General features: G+C 37.5%; 1 protein-coding gene across 6 annotated transcripts in view; it reads right to left on the bottom strand.

Annotated features, from left to right (window-relative positions):
- Positions 1-26,363, bottom strand: part of LOC150103958 (F-box only protein 38-like) — a 251,812-nt gene that overhangs the window by 113,259 nt on the left and 112,190 nt on the right. For 5 of the 6 annotated variants that reach the window (XM_090397198.1, XM_090397201.1, XM_090397200.1 and 2 more), the window contains exon 8: positions 6,159-6,203. The exons of the other annotated variant lie outside the window; for it this stretch is intronic. In XM_090397198.1, the coding sequence (XP_090253324.1) occupies positions 6,159-6,203 (45 nt within the window). The remainder of the gene's footprint in view (positions 1-6,158; positions 6,204-26,363) is intronic. 6 annotated transcript variants of the gene reach the window in all.

Genomic DNA, 26,363 nt, shown 5'->3' with positions numbered 1-26,363 from the left:
CACACTTGGACTATTGTTCTCAGATTTGGTCCCCAGGATTTGAAGGGGATAAATTAACTGTGGAAAGGATACAAAGATGGATGACAAAGATGGTTTCAGGACTGTACAAGGATAGTTATGAGGATTGGCTGAGAGAATGTGGACTGCAGAGTTTGGTGGATAGAAGAAGGAGAGGTGATATGATTGAGACTTTTAAACTGTTGAGAGGTGGTTACAGGGTTGACACTGGGGAGTTCTTTCGCTTGGTTGAACAGCGGGAAGGAGTGATGACAAGAGGCCATCCCTGGAAGTTACGAAAGGAAACTGTGAGCAAGAGGGTAAGGAGTGGTTTCTTTGTGTGGAGGGTGGTTGAACCGTGGAATGCATTGCCTGATGGAGTGGTGGGAGCGAGAACGGTCAGTGAGTTTAAAGAGTGGTATGATAGACTTTGTGTTTCTCAGGGGGGGGGGGGACCTCCCCTCGATGAGTCTTGACAGACTTTATGTCTTAGGAAGGACCTCCCTCGAGAGTCTTTTGACTCCTTGGAGGCCTAAATAATAATAATAATAATAAAAAGCTATTCCAGACTACAGAGGCGGGTGGAATAAAAAACAGCAGGATTGGTGTTGTGTTTGAAAAAAAAAAAAAAGACAGCCCTGATCAGGAATATTCTTTCACACATATAATGCACTGAGTAGTTTGCAAGAAACAGAAATACCATAATATTAGTCATAACTATTTTATAAGAAAGTTTAAAGAAGCCTCATATACAAAAATATCATATACTGGGTTATATAGTAGACATGACAAGGTTCAAAAATACAATGCCACATGATTCAAAAACATAAAGAGCAAGGGAAGAGCACAGGATAGGAATACAGTAGATTCTGGTTAAATGGGACTGACTGGGACTAAAACATTTTGTCCCAATTATGCGAAGTTTTATGTTAATAGTTAAAAAGATATACAAAGACAAACTAATATTGCATTGACCAACAAATCAAATATTCAAATAAATTACAATAGCTAAATATATATTTAATTTCCTAAAACATTTAAATCTCCAAACAGCATCACCTAAAACAGCTGAAAACAATGCTGATGAGTCATATACAAGTTGTAGTTTTGCATAGTATGACATTTGCTCCTATTGCACCAATAAATCTTAAACAAACCACCATCTACATGCGATTACCTCAGAGGGATAAGCTCAAGTGTTGCAGTGTCTCGATTAAACAACATGCTTTTCCAAATAAGCGAAGAAAACTGGCAATTTTACCAATTTGATTTTATTCTTTAAGATTTGTCCCAAATAAATGGCTGTCCCAATTAACCATGTTCTACTGTATATAGAGATCATAACAGCCAACCTCCTGGATACAATACGATACAACCCAGGACAGAGCCTTTGAAATTTTCTGCAAATATCTAAAGGAAGTTTTTACACACGAGTTTCCTGCCACTCAATCAGTACTAAAAGAAATAAAATTTATACATTTTAATCAGAAGAATCCTTATTTTTCTTTTTTAATCTATTACCTTATATAGTCAGCTATTCATTGCAAATCATCCTGAGGTGACAACTTCCTTTCTATATACCATTACTGCTCATGCAATTACAGAACATACTATTGGTGAATACTAATTTGTGCTTGTAAAGAATCATTGCAGCAGAAATGAAATATATGAGAACAGCAGGCTATACAAAACTAAATAAAATGAGAAATGAAGACATACCAAAAGAACTAAATTAAAAACCAATAATAGAAACCATACAAGAATAGTGAACCAAATGAAAAGAGCACCTAGATGAATGGTAGATGATAGAAAATCCAGGAAGATGACGAACCATAATATAAACCAAAAGGTCAAAGAAACAGAAGCAGACTGATGAAATTCTGGGCTGAGACTGAAACAGGCCACCTGGCCTAGATTCCTGAAGGGAGGAAGAAAACTATTAGTGAATATTATATACACTATCTACCGATAATTGTCCAGACACTCCTGTTATTTGAAGTTATGGAACATTTCAGATTTGTTAATAACATAAAAAACAGTGTACAATAGTAGAAAGCAGTATTTCATTTTAGCAGTTGAATACAGGTGGTGTGGCAAGACGACATGAACTCAGTGACTTCGAGAGAGAAGTCATCGTGGGCTGTCAATATTGGTGGAATGCCTGTACATGTTATTGCCGCTCAAAGCATCCAAAATCAATGGCTGCTGATGTGATAAACAAATAGAGGCGTTCTGGTATCACTAGTGCAGGAAAACACCCAGAGTAGTAACCGAGAATGACTAATAGGGATTGGAGGGTGTTAAAAAGGGTGACATGCAAAAACTGGCTACAATTGGCACAGACCATCCATGATGAGTTCCAGAGTGCCAGAAACACCATGGTGAGCACTAATAATACTGTACAAGAAGAACTTCATTTACTGGGTTTCCACGGAACAACAGCGGAACACACACAAGCTGAACATCACAACAATGAAGAAGGTGGCTCGTCTGCCCTGGTGCAAAGAGCGTGTAAACTAGACAACTGACCAAGAAAATGGTACTCTGGAGCGAAGAATCAAGGTTCACCTGTTTCCAGTCTGATGGCAGTATGTGTGTGCATGCGCAGAAGCAGCCTCAGTCTGCTTCTGCGCACACAAGCAGTGAAAGCTTGTGTGCACAGAAGTAACAAGCTGGTGAAAGCTTGTTACCACAGTGTGTTGTACCCACAGTAAAGTTGGTTGTGGAAGAGGAATGGTGTGGGGTGCATTCAGCTGATTTGGAGTTGGAACACTAGTTATTGTCTGTGGTTCCATGAAGGCAGCTCAGTATACCTTGATATTCTGGACAATCAGGTGCTACCTACACTGTGGAGTTTTTATCCCAAATGACGGTACTCATTTGGGAAGGAACGTTCCCATGTTACTATCAAGACGACAATGCCCCCATGCCACACAGCTGCAGCTATTATGGAATAGTACGAAGAGATGGGTGTTAAATGACTGCCCTGGCCTGCGCAGAGTCCTTACCTCAACCCCATCGAACTGGAGCAGCGAACGAGGTCCAGAGCAACAAGTCCTCGATCTGTTGCTGAACTCAGTGATGCTTTGATGGAGGAATGGAGACAAATTCCACCTGATGTGGAATTTGGTGGAAATTTGACTGCACATTGGTGGAAAAGCCTCCTTCAAAGGAGTGCAGGAGGTGTTCAAAGCCAAAGGTAGACATACCTGATATTAGAGTTTGCCTGCTGGTATCAGTTGTAAATTGCTAATGTGTCCGGACAATTATTGGTAGATAGTGTAGTGGTATGTGTGTGTGTGTAGCACAAATTATTCATAACAGTGTTTCAGGGTATAAACAACACCAAGGAGAAAAAATAAAATTAATTTATTGAACTTCCTAATATTTTGCTAGTTAAGAGCACAAAATTATAACTGTGATAAGCAAATAGCGCTCAACTAAGTCATTACAGAAACAATTCAAATTGTAACTGAAAATAAACAACTATCCTAACATGGTGTGCCCTATATGGACTAAATAATCATAAAATTAATCTGGAGAAATCATGCTATCTGGGCTCAGAATGACTTTTTCCCCAGATCTTTTGCAAATTAATGCAGCCATATTTGTTGAAGTTTTTTTTTTTTTAATCTAGGCAAATGTTTACCAAATGTCAATGATGAGAGGAACAAAAGTTACTTCTCCATTCACTCTGATCAACTATTAGTTGGTGACAGTGATCATGCGGTATTCATTTGGAAAGTGACTAAGTTTATGAATGTTCCATTCAGAAAAGGTTACATGCTGAACTACAAAACAGGAAATTATGACCAAGTGAGGAGTATACTGAGTTCAGTGGAATGGGATTGGTTGCTGGATGGAAAGAATATTGATAGTGCATGGGAAGCATTTAAACAATACTTAAATGATGCGATACCAGAGTGTGTCCCGAGAGTTTGAAGAATAAATAGAGTAGGAGTCAAATGGATGTGTAATCTTATTAAGCAAGAGATTCGTAAGAAAAGGACGATGTGGAAGGAATACAGTTTTGCATAAAGATGACGTCCGTTATGAACGTTGTACGGAAAGCAAAGTCTGATTATGAAAAAAAACTGGCTCTGCATGCTAAAGACAATCCACAAGAATTCTATTGATATGCTGCAAGTAAAAGAAAGAATGAATATGAAAGAATAACTCTTCTAAATCCAGATGGCTTGAGGGTTACAGATGCAGAAGAGGTTGTTCAGTTAATGAGTGTCCATTTCGTTAAAAGCTATCAACCTGGTGAACGCAACATTGAGCTTACTGTTACCTCTTCACTAGATGAAGAAACGCAGGTGTGTGAGGCCGAGATATTAGAGCTGTTGTACAAACTGAATAAGAATTTGGCAATAGGGACTGATTAAATATCAGCATGTGTGCTAAAAGAGTGTTCAGCTGAACTAGCCATTCCTTTGACCAGGATGTTTAATATGTGTCTTAGAGAAAGAAGATTCCACAGGAATGGAAGGAATGTATGGTAATTCCATTGCACAAGGGTGGTGCAAAGACCGATGTATCCAACTATCGACCAATTAGTATCTCAGGAGTGGTGGTGAAGATTTTGGAAAAATGGTTAGGGCCCACATTCAGAAATGGGTTGACAGTGAATCTGTACTTTGCAATGAACAACATGGGTTTACTAAAGGAAGGTCATGTTTTAGCAACTTGCTCACATTCTATAACAATGTAACCATTGAACTAGACAAGGGGAATGGATACACCATGATACTTTTGGATTTTGCTAAGGCTTTTGACAGAATACAGCATAGCAGACTGCTGCATAAATTGGAGAAAATGAGTTTGGGTTATACAATATTAGCATGGATAAGAGGATGGCTGACTGACAGATATCAAAAAGTGGTATACGGGGGATCTGAGTCTGCAAGGTTTAAGGTAACAAGTGGTGTACTACAGGGATCAGTGCTTGGTCCACTGTTATTCAATCTGCACATTAATGATATTGGGAAGGATTTAACAAGCGACATACAGTTATTTGCTGATGATGCAAAGATAGGTAGGGTAATCAGGAATGCTGCCGATATGCAGTCTTTGCAGAATGATTTGAATAGGCTGGAATTGTGGGCATGAGAAAATGGGTATCAGTTTATTGTCAGTAAATGTAAAGTCATTCACTTCAGCATGATTAGATATTCAATGTCGTATTATATTGGTGGGATTAAGCTAGGGAACTTGGAGTGTTAATAGATACGAAGTTGAAGTTCAGGGGCCATGTGGCAAAGGTTGCAAATACAACTCAAAAGATAATTGCAATGCTGAAACGAATGTTCACATATAAAGATAAGGATATTATTTTGCCTCTTTACAAGGTCTCGATAAGACCTCACTTATCGTGCACAGGTCTGGTCCCTGTTTTCTGTTGTGATTCTGATATATTGGAGAGAGAGTACAAAGGAGAGTGTTAAAAATGATATTAGGATTGTGGAATACTGATTATGAAGACAGATTGATAATTTGTAGACTGCAGACACTAGCACACAGGAGAAAGAGGGGTGATATGATTGAGACTTACATCCGAAAGGGATTATACAGGATTGCCATTGATGGAATTTTTCAATTTATGGAGGATGGGAAAAGGATGAGAAGGCATCCTTGGAAGCTGAGAATGTAGGCCACCAAGAAGGGTGTGAGGGCTAGATTTTTCTCTGAGAGGGTGCTGCGTGATTGGAATGGATCCATTGGATGTTGTGAGTGCAAGCAGTGTGAATGAATTCAAGAATAAGTATGATAGCTGGTGTGTATAGTATGTTGTCTCCCTCGATGAGTCTCTGACTCCCTGGAGGTCTCTCTTAATAATAATAATAATAAGTTGTTAGTTGCATTTCTGAGCATGCGCAGGAGTGAAAAGAATGTTATATAACATTTCCAAGTCTTAAACTGTTTGGGGAGTAGGAAAGGAACACAGCAGAAAAAAAATTGTGGCATTCCTGTGTCTTCAATATATGAAGACTGAACAGAAATAAAATGAAAAGAGAAATGGAAGATTGAGGGAGGATATCCTTGTATAAAGAGAAGTGTGAGGTTTTTGTAGTCATTAATCTATATAAGATTGATTTCAGTTAATGTTTAAAGGGACTTTAGTGCTCTCCAGTTTCTTTACCTCAACCCCATTTCCTTACCTCAACTGGCGGTCTGCAAAGCAATTTCTTGTGGCCAGCGATGCACTAAGGAAGGATACAAAAAAAATAGGGTTGCTTTTTATAATAAAACAGAAACATTGATTTAAATATTTCATTTATTCGTTTTTGCACAACATTTATGGTTACAATATGGATGCAACAACCTGCTATAATATAATTGCAATAATAAAAATTTATATCGCAATTTCAATGTTAGATCCGATCCTGATCAATTGTAAACTATATTTATGCTTTTATTGTTAATTTATAGCATGCTGAAAAAATTTAATTCTATTGGCTAGCAGCTATTCACATGATGCACAGCATATGCACCCATGTGAAGCCGTGTTACATAAGTTTATAATTGCCTGCTACAGTGAATTAGCGATCTCTGAAGCACACTGAACAAGAATAAATTTAGTTTTAAAAATGTAAGTAATTACATAAATAAATTTTTATAAAAATTGTATTAATAATACAGTGGTGCCTTGGTTAACGACGGTAATCCGTTCCAGGATTGCCATTGTTAACCAAAACCGTCGTTATCCAAGGCGCGATTCCCCATAAGATTTAAATGAAAATCGATTAATTTGTTCCGGCTCCTCCCCACAACCATAGTACACATTAAAATGCAGATAAAACTCATTTAAAATGTCATAAAAATATGGTAAATATCATTTATTTATTATACAGTATATTTGCTACAAAAAAATTAACATTAATAAAATGAATTGTTCATGAAAACAAATTTTAATTATCAATCTTCGCCAGAAGGACAATTGGGCTCACTTCGGAGGTTTTTGATAAATGGACCTGTAAAAAACATGTCTAGGGTTGTTTGCTTCTGCCTCTTTTTTAAAATGTTTCTGAAAAACTGCATGGACTTTTCATTAAATAGATCTGCAGTTCTGATAACCTCAGATTTGTTTGGATTCCATTTCATAGCAACATTTTGAACTTCCTCCCACTTTGTCAAAACATTTTTGATTTCAGCAGTCATAATTTGTTCTTTCTCTCCATCCTCATCTTCAGATAAAATTTCCATTTCTTTTTCTTCACATTACTGCTTGAAAAGTTCTTTTAGCTCGTCAGTAGTCAGTTCTCGGTCATGCATCTCCAATAATTCTTCAACATCTTCTTCCTCTACTTCCAAGTTAAGATGATGAGCAGTTGCCACAATATCCTTTACCAATTTGTGTCCTTCATCTGGTAGCTCTTCTTGTATGCCTGTTGGATGGCCAGGTGCATTATCCAAGGTTAAAATGGCTTTTAGAGGCAGATTGTTTTGCTCAAGATAGGCTTTGACAGTTGGTCCAAACACTTCGCGAATCCAGTCTCTAAATTCTATTCTTGTGACCCAGGCTTTGCTGTTAGACTTCCACAAAACACCAAGATTGGATTTAGAGACATTGAACTTTTTGAATGCTTGGGGATTCTCTGAGTGGTAGATTAACATTGGTTTTACCTTGAGGTCTCCACTTGCATTTGCTGCTAAAAGCGATGTTAACCTATCATTCATTGGTTTATGCCCAGGAAGTGTTTTTTCTTCTTTTGTGATAAATGTCCTGTTGGGCATTTTCTTCCAAAATAACCCAGTCTCATCACAATTGAAGACTTGTTGAGGTAGGTATTCTTCTTCTTCTATAATTCTTGTAAAGCTATTGACAAATTTATCTGCTGCTGCTTTCAGCACTAGCTGCCTCTCCGTGTCTGACCACACTATGAATTCCAGTTCTTTTTTTAAAGTTGTCAAACCAACCTCTGCTACCTTTGAAATCATCATCATCTACCTCAGAACTTGATCCCGAAGTCTTCTTTTTCAAATTTGATAAATCTGTTTAGCTTTCTGACAGATTTTATTTTGAGATGTAGTATCACCCGCCATTTCTCTTTCTTTGATCCAAATTAGTAATAGATTTTCCATTTGCTCAAAAAGAAGCCCTCTGACATTCACCCTTGAAGTTCCCTTAGCAACCTTGGCTACCATAAGTTCTTCTTTCTTAGCCAAAATGGTTAATATTGTAGAATGACTGGTTTCATATATTCGAGCTAGCTGCATAACTTTCACACCTTCATGATGTTTTGCTATTATTTCTTTCTTCTGTTCAATAGAAAAAATTTTTCTGTTTTTTCCCCCCTCATTAGCTTTCTTTTTGGGACCCATTTTGTCACACGGTAAAAAAATTCACTCTATAAAAAAAACGCAAAATACGGTATTATTACAACTTGTACAACACTACGACAAGGGATACACAGAACATATCGTCACCTGAAAATAAAAGTAAAAGTTCAAAAAAAAAAAAAAAACTTTTTGAAATAAAAGTTAACAGTTAAATTCGAATCCTGCAATTTTTGACTTAGTGCATTTTGCTTGTAAGGTGACGATATTAGATACAGCACTTACCGTAATATACACTGATTAGCAGCTTATAGATACAACGATTATTATACAGATGAGATTTTATTTTGCCTTTTGATGGCGAACGAACAGTGACACGCACCCGTCGATTTATTGTCTATATGAACCAACACATAAAAAATAAATGCTTAAATACTCATTTTCATCATAAAACGCATTTATAACCACAAATTTTAAAATAGAGCACTGTACACTCAAGAATTGATAAATCTTGAGTGAGTGTGGCTGAATGCGATCGGAAAATTCCGGTTTTTTAGATTGGATAGAGGTTCACATAATCGAGAGTCGTTAACCAAGAGATTATTTTCTTACAGCCACTTGTCGTTAACCAAGTATGTCGTTATCTGAGACCGTTGTTAACCAAGGCACCACTGTATATTTATTCAACCAGACAATGTGCTTTCTAAGACAAGATAAAAAAGAAAAATTTCATGAAAAATGGGAATTGAATTACTTCTGCACTGAAACAAAGGACAAAATTGTGTGCATTATTTGTAATGAAACAATTAGTGCTGCCAAAGAATATCATATAAAAAGGCACTACGATAAAATTCACAAAGAACATTCTTCAATATTCATGCTTTGAGGGTAAACCGAGAGAAGAAAAATTAAAAAAGTACGAAGAACTTGCTTCAAAGTCAACAACAAGTATTTTCAAAAATTATGAAAGACAATGAATCAGCAGTGAGAACCAGTTATGAAATCAGCTATTTAATTGTGAAACTTTTAGTGATGGTTGCTTGCTTAGGGAGTGTATGATAAAACAGCCGAAAATGTCTGTCCCAAAAATGTGCAAGTATTTCATGCTATTTTTTGTCCAAAAATACTGTGATCGAAAGAATAATTGAAATGGCAGATAATCTGCATGACCAGTTACAAGAAATATCCGCAATCGTACAGTGTTTTTCAATTGCACTTGACGAAAGTTTCGATATTCACGATGTTGCTGTTTCTTCAGGCTTTGCAATGACAATATGAATATTACTGAAGAGTTATAGGAAATGATTTCCATCCATGGAACCACTACTGGGGAAGATATTTATGACGCCGTGTGGAGCATTTTGGAAAAATACCAACTTCCTCTGAACAGGCTGTAACAACCGATGGTGCTCCAGCAATGACAGGCAAAAATAAAGGTTTTGTAACAAGACTTGCAGCAAAGTTAAAGGAAATGTATCCAGACATTCCAAACTGCAATCTTTCCACTGCATTATTCACCAGCAGGTCCTGTGCTCCAAAGTATTGGAGCATAAGACTTGGAGAGTGAATTCGAAAGGCTACCTTATTACAAAGAGATTCGTTAATTATCTTGAGTTTTCATTTCCTAGAAATGAAACCTCATGATTGCATTTCTTAATGATCAGACATGGGTACAAGATCTAGCATTCTTAGTTGATATTACAGGACATTTGAATGATTTAAATGTCGAACTTCAGGGGAAAGGTCAGTTAATAACAAACATGTATGATGCACTCGCAAGTATTAGATGTGAATTGGTTTTGTTTCAAGATCATTTAATAGAGACTATTCTAAATTACTTTCATATGTGTGAATATTTGAACAATAAGAATCAAAGTTTTACCTTTTCTCAATATTGTCTGAAACTAGAAAAGATTAAAGAAGAATTTGATAGGTGATTTAAAGATTTTAAGGAGCAAGAAGAATTTTTTTCACTTTTTGCAGGTCCTTTTCTCTTTATTTTCGAAAAAGCTCCTATTTGTGTTCAAATGGAACTTATATCCAAAATGATTGCATTCTAAAATAGAAATACCAAGAAGTTGGTGTTCCAAAAATATACACTTATTTAGGTCAAAAATATCCGGAAATAAAAAAGTTTGCAGCAAATGTTCTATGTTATTCTGGAATCACCTATCTACGTGAAAAATTATTCTCATGTATGAAAGGTAACAAAACAGCCCACAGATCAAGACTAACCGATGTCAATCTTACTGCCATAATGAAGGTCGTATGCTCTTAATCTTCATCATCATCAAATTCCTGCCATGTACCCTCAAGGGGTGTACAGGATATGATAGTACTACATGAAAAAAATTACATCATTATTAATTTCCTATCTACAATTTTCCTCCAAATCAGTCTGTTACTTATCAAGACTCCAACATTATCAGATCTTATATTTCTATCGTCTAAAGCACTTTGTACCGCATCAATCCACCCATGTCTTGGTATTCCTCTGGGCCATTTTGCTGCCAACCTGGCAGAGAACACTTGTTTTGCTAATCTTTCCTCGCCCATTCTGTTTAAGTGACCATACCACCTGAGATTAGCTCTGTTAATGCATTCCTGGATGCTGACAATGTCAAGTTCTTTCCTAATATTCTCGTTTTTAATATGATATTGCCATTGATGCCATCTGTTCACGCCTATAATCTTTCTCAGGACTCTCATATCTGTGGTCTCTAGTCTTTGGTCAAGTGTTTTACTTCTGACCCAGCTCTCAGATACATAAGTTAACTGTCTTGTACACAGCTAATTTAGTGTTCCGACTAATTTCTCTCTTATTCCATATGAATTTATTCAATTGACTTCCCACCATACCAGCTTTGCTGATTCTGTTGTCTATTTCTATATTTAATTTACCATCTTCAGTAAAAATCGTGCCTAAATAGCTGAAATGTTTTACTTGTTCCACAGGTTCCCCATTCACAACAAAGTTGACATTTTCAATGATTCTGCCTATTTTCATTGTCTTTGTCTTTTTATTTTTGACCTTCATACCATATCTATTACAACAGCTATTCAATTTAGTCAGAGAGTCTTGCAGACTTGTAGCAGATTTATTTAGAAGTATAACATCATCTGCATAAAGCAAAGAGCTGACATTAACATCTCCAATTTTGATATCATGTTTAATACCACTTTACTTCATAATGTGATCCATATAGATAATGAATAACAGAGGGGATAATGTACATCCTTGTCTCACACCATATTTAACATTAAACCATCTTCCTGTACTTCCTTCATTTCTAACTGCTGACTTACAACTCAAATAAAGACTAAGTATTGCTTGATATAATGCCCCATTGACACCATATAACTGCAGCGTATTGAATAGCTTCTCTCTTGGCACCTTGTCATATGCCTTTTCCAGATCGACAAAACTTAAATACAGATCTTTGTTATATTCCCATGCTTTCTCAACTATTTGTCGTAAAGTGAAGATCTGATCCTGACAGCCTCTATTTGGCTTGAATCCAGCTTGTTCTTCACCAAGCTTTTCTTCCACAATTCTTCTCAACCGTTTCTCAAGTATACTTGCATAGATCTTGCCAGGAACACTCAGTAGGGAAATACCTCTGTAATTCTCACATGCAGTTTTATTTCCCTTTTTATATATGGGTACTATGAGAGCTCTACTCCAATCATCGGGAATTCGTCCCTCAGTCCAGGCTTTCTGAACTATGCAGTGCAGCCACTGTAAGACTCTTATACCACCATACTTCAGCATTTCTGGTCGAATATCATCTACTCCTGCTGCCTTTCCACATTTCAAGCCTTTGATGGCTTTTTCTACTTCTAGTATTTATATGTATTCCTGACTGCATGCCTGGTCAGTGTTTTTTTACCACTGTGCTGTCATCACTGCTTGTTTCATTTAGCAGTTTTTCAAAGTAATTACTCCATACTTCAAGGATATCTTTTTCTCCTGTTTTCATATCACCTTTATCATCTCTAATTCCTTTTACAGCACTCTTTCCTCCATTCTTAAGCTTCTTCAACAACCTCCAGAATATTTTGCCACCTTCTTGATATTTATTTTCTATATTCTTGCCAAAGTCCTCCCATGACTTTTGTTTAGCTAGTTTTACACAGTGTTTAGCATTCTTGCATTTGTCTCTATATTCTCTAAGAGCACAAGCTGATTTATTTGACAGGAACTTTTGATATGCTTTCTTCTTTTCCTTCACTGCCTCTTTAACTTCCTGTGTCCACCAGGGAGTTCTGATTTTTTTATCCTTGCACACAACCTCACCACATGCCTCTCTGGCAGAATCAATGAATGTTTTCTTCAGAGTTTGCCAGTGAATCTCCAAGGTTTGATTCCTGTTCTCAAACTCTTTCATTTTTTTTTTCAATAATCTTTGTGTATTTTAGCCTACAGTTCACATCTGAGAGCTGCTCAACTTTTATTCGCTTTAAAACTTTCTTTCATGTTATTCTTTTCAATATGAAATTCAATTTTATCCTGCTCAAGACTAAATAGTGATCACTTCCAATTTCAAATCCTCTGTACACTCTGGTGTCCTGCACCAGGGAGAAAACATCACTATCAACAATAACATAGTCAATGAGACTTTTCTTATTCCTAGCCTCTTCTCTCCATGTGAATTTGTGCACATTTTTATGTTGGAACATGGTGTTAGTAATAACCAGTCCATGTCCTGAGCAGAAATCCAACAGATATTTGCCATTATTATTAGCTTTGCTCTTTTCTCCCAATTTTCCCAAAATATTTTTGTATGTCTCACAATCATTTCCTACTCTGCTATTTAGATCCCCAACAAGGACCAACTTTTCATTTTTCATTGTGTCAGTTGCTTTTTCTAAAGCCTCAAAAAATTCCTCCACTTCTACCTTAGTAGAACCTTCTGTGGGACCATAGGCACAAATAAGTCTCATTGTCCAGTTGCCCATTCTCATATTTGCCCACATTACTCTACTTGAGACTGACTGCCATTCAAGAAGATTAGCCTCGTATTTTGTGTTGAATACTATGGCTACTCCTTCTTTTCCTTGATTGTCATTGCCTGAATATAACATTTTGTATTTATTGCTCAGAAAGATCTCACCAGTTTTGGTCTTTTTTGTTTCAGTCACCCCTATTATGTCGATCTGGTACTTATCTAATTCCTCAGCTAGCTCCATTTCTTTGCCATTCAGGCTTCTTACGTTGATAGTACCGATCTTTAACTCTGGTGATGTTGAGTTGGGGTTTATTTTCAGATTTGTTCCAGTAGCTGACTTTTCGCTGTTCGCCCTGGTTCCCTGGCGAAAACAACGGGGGCCTTGTTTAACCGGGCGACGCCCCAGCCGGCATGAAATTTTGTCATGTTGTACCATCATTCTATATTTTGGTTTAACCAATAAGAATACAATATGGTCGGCTAAATCCCAAATTGCCAGCCCATCCTCGTCCGTTCAGTATCCAAGTAGATACCCAACAGGGTGCACCACGAGAAGGTGAGGATTGGACATTAGGTCAGAAGCCCTGGTCGGTTCTCCGCATTCCTTTAAAGGCTATGTGGAGGTCTCCTCTCAGTTATACAGCTTTGACCCTTAAGCACCCCGCTCTTAATCTTTGAGTCCAAATTTTGGCAAGCTGGTTAACAATAAACGTTGTTAAGTGTCAGGAAAAAAAGAAAATGCTACAATTAAATTACTTAAAATTACTATAATTATATTATGCAAGTATATATATTTTTTACCCCAAAATATTATCATTGACATTTAAAAAATTCCCCAAAATAGAAGTATTTTATTTCAACACAAACACAAAAAATTTCAAACTAACAGGAGGCTCTGTAAATTTTTCTGATGTTTATTAATGAGACTTTGTACTTTAAAGCCTGCATAAATATTTGATTTGTTCAAATAAAATTTAATTTTGGTTTAATTTGATTTAAATGCTATATATTGTAAACATTAATATAATAAAAAATATTCTTTATTTTTTTGAGTTGTCACAATCATTATACTATTATTTTATATGTTTTGTAATGACTTAGAATAAATAAAATTTTCCATTATTAATTTTCCACTTTATTTATTCTCATTCTTTCAGTTCCCTTTGATTCTAATTAGTGCAACTTTTTTTTAGTCAATAAGTTTTTTGTGGCCCACTTGAGATACACTTTTATGGCTAATGGCTTGTGGTCCAATTAAGGTTGACAATCCTGTTTTAAATAGTATTCTCAGTCTGATAAGCTATTTTTAACAGTTGACATTGTTATAGTTATTTTTTCAGAAGCTTTCATATAGAAGGCAAATTTGTTCTGAAATATTAAAATTTTAAGAAGAATGCTGAGACTTTCATATAGAAAGTGAATTCATTCTTAAGTGATATATGGTTCATATATAATTTTAGTGATATAATCAGTGGAGTGCACTGGATGAAAACAAGATATATTGTCTTCGGTGTTTTGTGACTGTAAGATGCAAGAAGAATTTGACTGACTTATGTTATGTTATGCATAGTTTTTATGTTAGTCTTTCTCTTGTGATTTAGGAATGAATCAAAAAGTTTCTGTAGGAAGCAAGAAACTGAAAACTGAAGGGACGCTAGTGTAGTTAGTGCTATTCATGATGTTTGAAGTTGTGATTGAAGTATATGTATATGGGCACTTCAGTAATTAAGTAGATGATTTGATGTTTATAAATTCACGATTTTTGTAAATTAGATATTTATTTTGGTTATAAAGTGTGTGAAAACTCAATATCTTAATGGGTTTAACAAGTTATCTATGAGATATCCTGGGATATGAACTTTGCATACAAAGTTGGATTTGTAGTTCAGTATCAGGTGTTGTCTTTTGATTGTGCGTTAAGAGTTAAACCACTAAGAGTGTGAGGGAGTAAGCAAAAATAAATACACCTCTCACACATCTGCTCTTATGCTGAGAATGCACAGTTAAGAAAACAGAAGCATCTCAAACATGTCTGTCAGTTCCACCATGCCACTCATAGTCTATATTGAAGCAAATGAATCGGTTCTACCACTTTTATGGAACAGTTATCTCTTAACTATGCCCTAAATATTAAGTCTCTTCCAGAGCATCCTACGTGAACTAGTATCTTTTTTTCTGCATCGGGAAGCTCAATATCAAACATGTCACACTGCCATATGTCCATTTTGTATGCGTGTTAAAACGATTATGCAAGCTGTTGGCATTACCCGCAACAAACATAAGTGCATTCCTTGATGGTAGGTTTGCACTCTATCTTGCAACCTCTCACTTTGTCAACCTCACAAGTCTCATACTCCATCATCTGTTGACCTACAATTCTTTAATGCAGCCCACTGTGATTTCTTGCTTATCTATACTGATGGTTCAAGAACTGAGACTTCTGTTGACTGTGCAGCTGTGTTTTCTGACATAATATCCAATCAGATCCCACTTAATTGCAGCAATTATAGAACTGCATGCTATTCAGCTTGCACTATGTACTAAGAACTGCTGCCAAAAGTGCATAATTTATATGGATTCATTGAGTTCTTTATAGACTATCTCCTCTCCTGTGTGTGTATGTATGTATGTATGTATATATATATATATATATAGCATTTATATAATTAAAAGAAACACATGTATTAACCACAGTGAAAATTATTTAATTGTAAATATTTCATCCAAAGTATCTCGCAGAGCCTGTGTAGCTCAGTGGATGTGGCGTTTGCAGGAAGACTTGGTTTCGAGTCTAGTCGCCAACTAGAGGAAATTTTTCTAAGCCTTTTTTCGACCGGTTCCCAAGTTAGTCGATCTCTGGCACGGGCAAGCGGGTTTTTTCTACCGGAAACTCGGGTTTTTCATCCCGTAAACTCAAGAAAATCGACCGTAGAACCCACATTATTTCAGACATTAAATATATTGTGTTAGGGTTAGGGACCACGAGATGGCGGCACATTTGAGCCGTCTCTCTTCACTGTGTACTGCTTAATTAGTGATAGCCTTGGGCCATCTATCTCTGATTGGTAGCAGTGGAGATTGAACTGCCCACTCAGTCTCCAAAAGTTAGATAGGGCTAAATGGCCTCGCCTACTCCCCGTATACGGGAATGAAAAGGCGTTAGCTGATTTTAGTATCTTAGGACATCATCAGAACAGTAGTTTAAAACAATAATAGGAATAACATATTAGGGCACATGATTACAATAGAATCTCATTAAACATGCGTAACATGTTACAGAAAAAATTAAAAAAAATAAAAAATAATTATTTAACACAATTTTGTATGACAATTTCCCATACTTTAGGAATAGTAAGAACGTTGTTGTGGTTTAAGTTTGGTCTGTGTAGTAGGGCTACAGAACTTTCTTTGTATAAACGTTCATGTTTATAAAAAGATCTATGTAAAAGTTCAGACTTTTCCCAATAGATCCTATGGTTTGGATTTCAATTCCATGTTGAGAGAGGCCAGATTTCTGCGGTTTAAAAAGACGAATGTGGTCTTGATGTTCCGAGATGCGTTTCTGAACAGACCTACCTGTCTGTCCAAAGTAAGACAATTTGCATGAACATGGAATCTCATAAACGCCAGGCAACATCAAAGGTGAGAGTTTGGCCTTAAGAGAAGGTAACAATTTGTAAATTTGGTTGATAGGTTTGTAAGTAGTGGCAAAATTGTATTTCTTCATAATTTTAGAAAGACGTTCGGAGATGCCTTTGACGTAAGGTATGGGAATCCTATGGACTTCTTCCTGTCTGGTTTGATGTGTGGAGAAGTGACTGAAGATTTTTTGAGTTGTTTTAGGATTATATCCATTTAGGATGGCTGTATTTTTGATTAATTCTAATTCCTGGTTTAAAGATTCTTCAGAGGAGTAGAATTTGTGTGCTATGGAAACTAGTGATTTAATGATGCCAGATTTCTGAGATGGATGATGAGCAAAAGAATTGTGAATGTAGTGACCTGAGAATGTAGACTTGCTAAAGACAGACGTGGAGATGGAACCGTCTTCTTTTCTTTGGATGTGTAAATCCAAAAAGGAGATACCCTGTGGAGATTCTTTTTCTAAACAATAGAATTACTAACTCAAAAATTTCCGTCTGATATAGTTGAATTGTTCAAGTTTGTTATTGCATCAGGTTACTTCACCTGGAAAGGTCAAATTTACAAGCAAAAAGAAGGAACAGCAATGGGATCTCCTTTATCACCAACCCTAGCAAACTTGTTTCTAGAACACCTTGAGGAAAAAATATTCACTTTTGAACCCAAACCAAAAATTTAGTTAAGATATGTCGACGATGTATTTGCAGTCTGAGATTATACCGAACACGAATTACAACTCTTTCTAGATAAAATTAACCTTCTTCATCATCGCATCAACTTTACGTTAGAAAAAGAATCTCCACAGGGTATCTCCTTTTTGGATTTACACATTCAAAAAAAAAAAGAAGACGGTTCCATCTCCAGGTGTGTCTTTCGCAAGGCTACATTCTCAGGTTGCTACATTCACAATTCTTCCGCTCATCATCCATCTCAGAAATCTGGCATCATTAAATCACTAGTTTCCAGAGCACACATATTCTGCTCCTCTGAAGAATCTTTAAACCAGGAATTAGAATTAATCAAAAATACAGCCATCCTAAATGGATATAATCCTAAAACAACTCAAAAAATCATCAGTCACTTCTCCACACATCAAACCAGACAGGAAGAAGTCCATAGGATTCCCATATCTTACGTCAAAGGCATCCGAACGTCTTTCAAAAATTATGAAGAAATACAATTTTGCCACTACTTACAAACCTATCAACCAAATTTACAACTTGTTACCTTCTCCTAAGGACAAACTCTCACCTTTGATGTTGCCTGGCATTTATGAGATTCCATGCTCATGCAAATTGTCTTACTTTGGACAGACAGGTAGGTCTGTTCAGAAACGCATCTCTCGGAACATCAAAACCACATTCGTCTTTTTAAACCGCAGAAATCTGGCCTCTCTCAACACGGAATTGAAAATCCAAACCATAGGATCCATTGGGAAAAGTCTAAACTTTTACATAGATCTTTACATAAACATGAACGTTTATACAAAGAAAGTTCTGAAGCCCTACTACAAAGACCAAACTTAAACCACAACGACGTTCTTACTATTCCTAAAGTATGGGAAATTGTCACACAAAATTGTGTTAAATAATTTTTTTTTTTTACTTCTGTAACACGTTACGCAAGTTTAATGAGATTCTATTGTAATCATGCGCCCTAACTGTATGTTATTCCTATTATTGTTTTAAACTACTGTACTGATGATGTCCTAAGATACTTAGGATGAAATATTTACAATTAAATCATTTTAACTGTGGTTAATACGTGTGTTTCTTTTAATTATGATCGCCCCACAGGTTTCATTATTTAAAAAAAAAAAAAAAAGCATTTATATATATTTAGTATTTAGTTTAGTAGTTCCTTGGCAGTAAGAATGATGGCAGCCACAGCTGTAATCACAAATGTCATGTCAGCAAGTCTTCCATCATTTAAGAACTCTATTATACATAACATAATAAAGGACTTTGTGGAATGTAGTGCTTGTAGCATGTATGCATCCCGGGAGTTGGATATGTGGTGGGTGAGAGAAGGGGGGAATGCGTGTTGTGCAAAATGTAAAAATGGGAGGAATTAAGTGAATTAGATATTTTGATAACCAACCTAGTTGCGTCATGGATGGGAAATGAATGTCGGGAGACGAGTAGTCTGATAGGAGAGAATGATGAGCGAAATATGAATGAGAAAATAAGAGTCAGGTGTGTGGAAGGCTTGAATGACTGTAAAGTTTTCGGAGACAATCGTCATTGGGAGAATGAATGACGAGTAACAGTGACTAACTTGCAGAATGGAAGGAGAATGGAAGAGATGAATGCAAGGTGAATCAGAGTAGGATTGAGAGAGAGTTTTGGGAATGACAGAAGAGGAGAGAATAGAAACAGCAGGAGAGAGAAAATGAGAGAGAGGTATGGGAATGATAGAAGAGGAGAGAATAGAAACAGTAGAAGACAGGGAGTGAGAGAGAGTTATGAGAATGATAGAAGAAGGGTGAATGGAAACAGAAAGTGGAAATGAGAAGAATGCAAGGGAGTGCTGGAACCAGGGATAGAGTGATGCCAGGACAGCAGGTAAGCAGGGGAACACAGAGAGAAAGGGTTAGAAGGGCGATAGAAAGTGTGGCAATGGCAATTAAGAGGGGTGAAAGGTTGGATGAAATGATTGTGGGCATGAATGACTTGGGAGACAATGTAAATTGGGTGGCAAGAGATCTGAGATTCTTGCTTGAGGTTGTGCAAAAGAAAACACAGAGAGGAAAGATTGTGTGTGTGTGTTGCCCAGGTATGATAGTGATGAGCTCAGCAGAAGAGCAGTAATACTGGATAACATAATACCCAGAATGTGTCAGGGGAGAGGACTGAAATATATGGATGCTTGGAGGGCATTTGAGGACAGAAGAGAACTGTATGCGAGAGACCGCTTGCATTTAAATGAGGAAGGACAAAGGCAACTGGAGAGATTACTGTTTTCTGAATGAGTCAGAGTGTCATGTAGGAAACTGTAGGAAAACTAGAATTCCCAGGGTGGATGGTAGCAGGGGTGGCCTCTTGTAGGAATGGGTGCTTGGGGAAAAGGGGGGACGACGACATCAGGTAATACGCAGTCCAGTGGGGGTCGAGAGGGGATAATGATAGAAGCAGTGACATTTTTATGCTTTATACTAATGACAGAAGTATCTGAAATAAAGGAGATGAATTGGTGGCACTGATAGCATCAGCCTGGCCGAAGATTATTTGGATCTCTGAGATGTGGTTGACGGAGGATGATATAATAACAGGAATTGAAGTAGCAGGGTACAGCATTTTTCGGCAGGATAGGAAAGGAAAACGTGGTGGTGGAGTACTGCTTATGATAAGTGATGACTTATGTCCTCTAAGAGTGGAGACTTTGGAAGGCGGTGACACTAATGGTTTTGAAAGCATATGGTGTGAGGTAGAAGTGGCCAAGACAGGATATTTAGTGGGGTGTTGCTACAAACCAAGGAGCACAGAGGGTGGGGACCAGGAGATGTTTAGGAAGTTGATCTTGGCAAGTGCAAGGATATTGATTGTTATGGGAGATTTTAACTACAGCAGGATAAGCTGAGAAGAGGAAAATGCATGTAGTAATAAGGGAATGGAATAATTAGAATTCTTGAGGGACAAATGTCTTAGGCAACATGTAATAGAAGGAACAAGAAGTTCAAGAGTTTTGGATTTGGTTATAGCATCAGAAGAGCTGATAATAAGTGAGATGACATCTCTCCCACCAGTTGGAGAAAGCGACCATGTGGTTTTGACTTGGAAGATGAATAGACATGCAGGTGTATCATAGAAAAGGGAACATATGTGGAATTATAAGGCAGGTGATTATAATAGTCTTAGGTATCAACTAGGGGGTAGTTCCATGGAGGGCAGAATTGGAAGGCCGAGATATCATTAGTGCTTGGGAAATTGTGAAGGAATATTTGTTAGCAGCAATAGTAAGTTGTATTCCACAAGTGAAGTGGACACAATTTGGTATAAAGTGGATGACAAACAATATTAAACAGGAACTGCAGTTGAAAAAGAGATTATGGAAGAGATATAAGGAGAGGGGTGGAGGGCAGATACATGAAGAATATAAGATGAAGGCCAGGAGAGTGATTAGTATGGTGAGGAAAGCAAAACTGGAATATGAGAAGAGATTAGCACTAAGATCCAAAGAAAATCCTACAGAATTTTTTAGCTATGTGGCCAGTAGGGGGCGGGGGAATGATTGTGGAAGAATGACATTGCAGGATAAAAATGGGAATAGAGTGACTGATGCAGAGGACATAGTGGAGTTGTTCAATGAGCACTTTATTAAGACATATACTAGAGGGACAGGGCTGGTTCAGGGTTCAGAGGAGCAAGAGGAGAGTGTGTTCCAAATACTGAGTACTCTGGATATCAGTAAAGCTGTGGGACCGGATGGTATTTTATCACAGGTTTTGGGAGAATGTGCTAAAGAACTGATAGCTCTTCAATAGTCTGGCTGTGGGAAAGGTACTCAAGGAATGGAAGGAAGGTAAGATAGTGCCACTTCACAAGGTCGGTAGCAGACTGGAAGCATCTAATTATAGGCCAGTTTTTGTGTGTCATCAGTAGTTAAGGTCTTGGAGAAATTAGTGAGGGACTATATACAGCATTGGGCAGATGAGGGTAATGTTATCTGTGTGAATCAACATGGATTTGTTAAGAGACACTCTTGCTTTAGTAACATGATTGCCTTTTATAATAAAGTGACAAGAGCAGTTGATGAAGGAAAGACACATATTGCCATTTTTTTGGATTTTGCAAAGGCGTTTGCCAGGGTGCCACATGATAAACTGAAATTTAAGTTGCAGCACAAGGGTTTAAATGTGAAGTTAATCAAATGGATTCAGGACTGGCTGTCTGATAGGTATCAGAGAGTTGTGTATGGTGGGGCAATATCAAGAAAGCAGAAAGTTACATGTGGGGTTCCACAGGGCTCAGTACTGGGACCTGTATTCTTCAACCTTTATATCAGTGACATTGTCAATGGATTGCAAGGGGATATTCAGTTGTTTGCGGATGATGTGAAGCTGGGAAGGGTTATCAGTAATAGTGCAGATGTGGCAGCCATGCAGGAGGATTTGAATAAACCGGACAGATGGGCAAATGAATGGGGGTATCGATGTAATGCAGCAAAATGTAAAGTTTTGGGATCCATCAATGGGAGGATGCATACTTGATTGGAAGAGCTTGGAAGTGGTTTCTTTGTGCAGAGGGTGGCTGAACTGTGGAATGCATCACCCAAGAGAGTGGTTAGAGAAAGAACGGTCAATGAGTGGTATGATAGCCTGTGTTTCCTAAGAAGGACCTCCCACGAAGAGTCTTTTGACTCCACGGAGGCCTGAATAACTATAGTGGGGGTGATGATTGATAGAAAACTGAAATTCAGGGAGCATATTGCAAAGGTAGTGAAGGTAACCCAGAGGATTGCTGCAATACTGAGAAGGAAGCTGACCTGCAGGGATAAAAAAATTATCATTCCATTGTATAAGACCCTGATCAGACCACACTTAGACTATTGTTCTCAAATTTGGTCCCCAGGATTTGAAGGGGATAAATTAACTGTGGACAGGGTACAGAGGTGGATAACAAAGATGGTTTCAGGATTGTACAATGTCAGTTATGAGGATCAACTGAGGGAATGTGGACTGCAGAGTTAGGTGGATAGAAGAAGGAGAGGTGATATGATCGAGACTTTTAAACTGTTGAGAGGCAGTTACAGGGTAGACATTGGGGAGTTCTTTTGCTTGGTGGAACGACAGGAAGGAGCGATGACAAGGGGCACCATCCCTGGAAGTTACGAAAGGAAGCTGTGAGCAAGAGGGTGAGGAGTGGTTTCTTTGTGCGGAGGGTGGCTGAACTGTGGAATGCATCGCCCAAGAGAGTGGTTAGAGAAAGAACGGTCAATGAGTGGTATGATAGACTTCGTGTTTCCTAAGAAGGACCTCCCATGATGAGTCTTTAGACTCCACGGAGGCCTGAATAATAATAATATAATTAACATCCAGTGCTTTGTAAGGTTTTACAACTGTTGTACAAAATGAAGACCAATAATTTTGATGCTCAGTTGAACTGGATTTACAGCCACACTGGAATTAAGGGGGGGGACCGCAACTGCAAGATGACCTCATACTTTTTCAATGTACTGTTTAACAGTCCCACATACAGACTACAGACAGTTTTATAAGATCAAAGCTAATAATCCGATGGCTGTCTTCATGGGCAGAAAGCACAGACAAACAAATTGCATGAGATTAAGCTTGAAATTAAGTATTGGCAAAACATAGAAACAAAAGAGAGAAGGTTGTTCTTGTTATGCTTTACATTGGTCACAGTCAACTTAAATATTCTTATTTACTGAAGACTGATAACCCACCTATGTGTGAACAATGCAACATGTGTCTCACTATTTGTTATTATGTGGAGTGCCAGCATTTCACATGGGAGAGGATTGAAATTTTTACTATCTGGCAGAGCCATATATGCTTATGCAGATGTTATCTGACTCTGAAAAATGACATGTTTCACAAAGTATTAATCTATACAAACACATCTGATTATAAATTCTATTTGTATGTAGATATTGCATTGCTTAACAAGCTTTTTTTGGACACATTATTTATTAATTTATCTCTTTATGATTATTTAGTAATACCTTCTGTAATGCTGTAACCTTTGATATGGCACAATATGACCTCTGGTCTCTTTGCACCATAAATCAATCAATCAATGGATTGATTTATCAACCTCAAACTCAACAAGTATGGCTGCATTAATTTGCCAAAGATCAGGGAAACTATCATTCTTTCTGATCAGAGAGTCCAATTCTTCAAATTAACTTTGATTATCCAAGTTGATGAAGGGTGCCATGTTAGGACATTATCACATTTTCAGTTATAATCTGAACTGTTTCTGCAATGATTTAGTTGAGTACTGCATGCTTGTCACAGTTATAATTGTGTAGTTTGAAGATGCTGGGTAGAAAACCAAACAAAATATCAGTAAGTACAAGAAATTAATTTTATTTTTTCTCCTTGGTACTGTTTATACTGTGAAGAACTATTTAGAATAACTAATTATTACTATTACTATTATTACGAGCGACTCCAAGGAGTCCTTAGACTCATCGAGGGAGGCCCTAAACATCATGTCCACACAACTATTCAACATTCTCACAGTATCTATCATACCTTGCCTTGAACTCATTCATTGTCATAGCACCCACAACAGACTCTGGCAGCTTATTCCACTCATTTACCACTCTAAAAGTAAAGAACTCAGCTCTAACACCCTTGCTAACCGCACTCATGCTCAGCTTCCATAGATGTCCCCTAGTTCTCCCACCACCAGTCCTGATCTCAAAAATATCCTCTGAATTAATCCTATAGAAACCCTTCACAATTTGAATGTCTCAATCATATCTCCCCTTTTCTGCCTATCAACTAATTTCTGCAACCCACAAATCTTCAACCTGTTCTCATAAGGTTCATTCCATAGACCTGCTATCATCTTGGTCACTCGCCTCTGGATCCTCTCCACCTCCTCCCCATCAAGAAGAAACCTAGGTGACCAAATCTGGGCACAGTAGTCGAGATGAGGTCTTATCAAGGCTCAGTACAGAGGTACAATAACTTGCTTGTCTCTGCTCTTCAAAGTATTTTTCAGCAACTTAGTGATTTGATGAGCTGATTTAGCCACTTTTTGCAATGTGTCCCCTAAACTTCATCTCCCTATCCACCAACACTCCCAAGTCCCTGGTCTCATCAATCTCCTGGAGTACAGTTCCACCAATGTGGTATACTGCTGCTAATCTTTTCATCCCAAAATGCATAACCTTACATTTTGTCACATTAAATTGACATCCATTCTCCTTAGCCCAGAACTCCAATTTATCCAAATCATTCTGCAAGATTTTGACATCTTCTGCATTCACTATTGCCCTACCCAACTTTGCATTATCAGCGAACAAGTGAACCGTTCCTCTTAGATCCTTCCCTATATCATTAATGAACAAATTAAACAGCAGTGGTCCAAGAACAGAACCCTGCGGCACACCACTAGTCACAGGCCGTCTTTTGCATTCCACTCCTGAATAAACTACTCTCTGATATCTCTCCATCAACCACCCACCTATCCATCTCACCAACCCTATATCCATTCCCATATGTTGCAGTTTACGGATTAGAATTCCATGTGGTATCCTGTCAAAGGCCTTAGCCAGGTCCAGCAGTATCACTGTAAACCCATTACCCTTATCCAGTTCAGCCATCACTGTGTCAAACTTGAGCAAGTTACTGAGGCATGATGTACCCTTCACAAAGCTATGCTGTCCCCTGTATAGTATCTCATTTTCATCAATCCATTCCTGTATTTTTCCCTTAACTACTTTCTCCAAGACCTTGACAATGACTCCTAATATGCTGATCGGTCGGTAATTTGCAACAGTAGTCTTGGATCCTCCTTTATGCAGTGGAACTATTTTCCCCTCTTTCCACACCTTTGGGACTAAACCAGACCCAAGACTCAGATTAAACAACATAGTCAAGGGCACTGATAATTCTTTAGCCACTAAACGTAAGACCCGTGCCGGTATAGCATTCCATCCCACAGATGTATTCACATTAAGGTTCTGTATTAGACTATTCACCTCCACCTCATTCATCACAATTCCCATATAAACTAATGGTTCCTTCATTCTTTCAGTGTCACCACCTGGATGATATACTCTTGCAAAGTGCTCACTCAGTAATTCCACTATATTGTCTGATTCAGTAACCTCCTTACTATCGGCATTCCTTAAAATCATTCTGCCGTGTACAGTTTTTTTTTTTTTTGCTTGTAGCATATTTAAAGAACTGTTTGGGATTCTCTTTAGCTTGTATAGCTAGTTTCCTTTCATAATTCACTTTTGCTTTTCTTACCACACTCGTTACCCTTCTGGCTTGCGCTTTATACCGTTCGTGTGCCTGCAGGTCACCTTTCTCTTTAAACTCCACAATTGTTTCTTTTTTTGCAGCTCAAGCTTAATGGTGTTATTCATCCATTTAACCCCTACTTGTTTTACTATTTGGACCCTAGGTATACAATCAGCCATAACTTCCTGTAAATGCTCCTTGACCACTTCCCATGCTCTATCGACATTCAGCCCTTGCAGTTTTACATGCCATGGCACTGAACCAAGCAATCTCCTAAGCTTGTCATACTTGCCAGCATGGTAATTCCACATATACCCTATCTTAATCGAAGATTCCATACCTTTAGCCACCTCCCAGGTCAAGACCTTATGATCACTCTCACCAATAGGTGGCAACATGGTCATATTCATTACACTCAAAACTAACAACACTTAAGCCTTCCTATATGTAGAACACTAATTAATGTGCACTTATCAATGGGAAAAAAAATCATCACTGACATGTATAAATTCAGTATGCATTTTAAAATGAACTCAGTAAGACAATTTCAG

This window comes from Typopeltis vanoorti, chromosome 8, assembly GCF_054136105.1.
Source record: "Typopeltis vanoorti isolate ZY-2024b chromosome 8, IOZ_Tvanoo_1.0, whole genome shotgun sequence".
In the NCBI taxonomy this organism is placed as follows: domain Eukaryota; kingdom Metazoa; phylum Arthropoda; class Arachnida; order Uropygi; family Thelyphonidae; genus Typopeltis; species Typopeltis vanoorti.
This window is presented reverse-complemented; position numbering and strand designations above follow the sequence as displayed.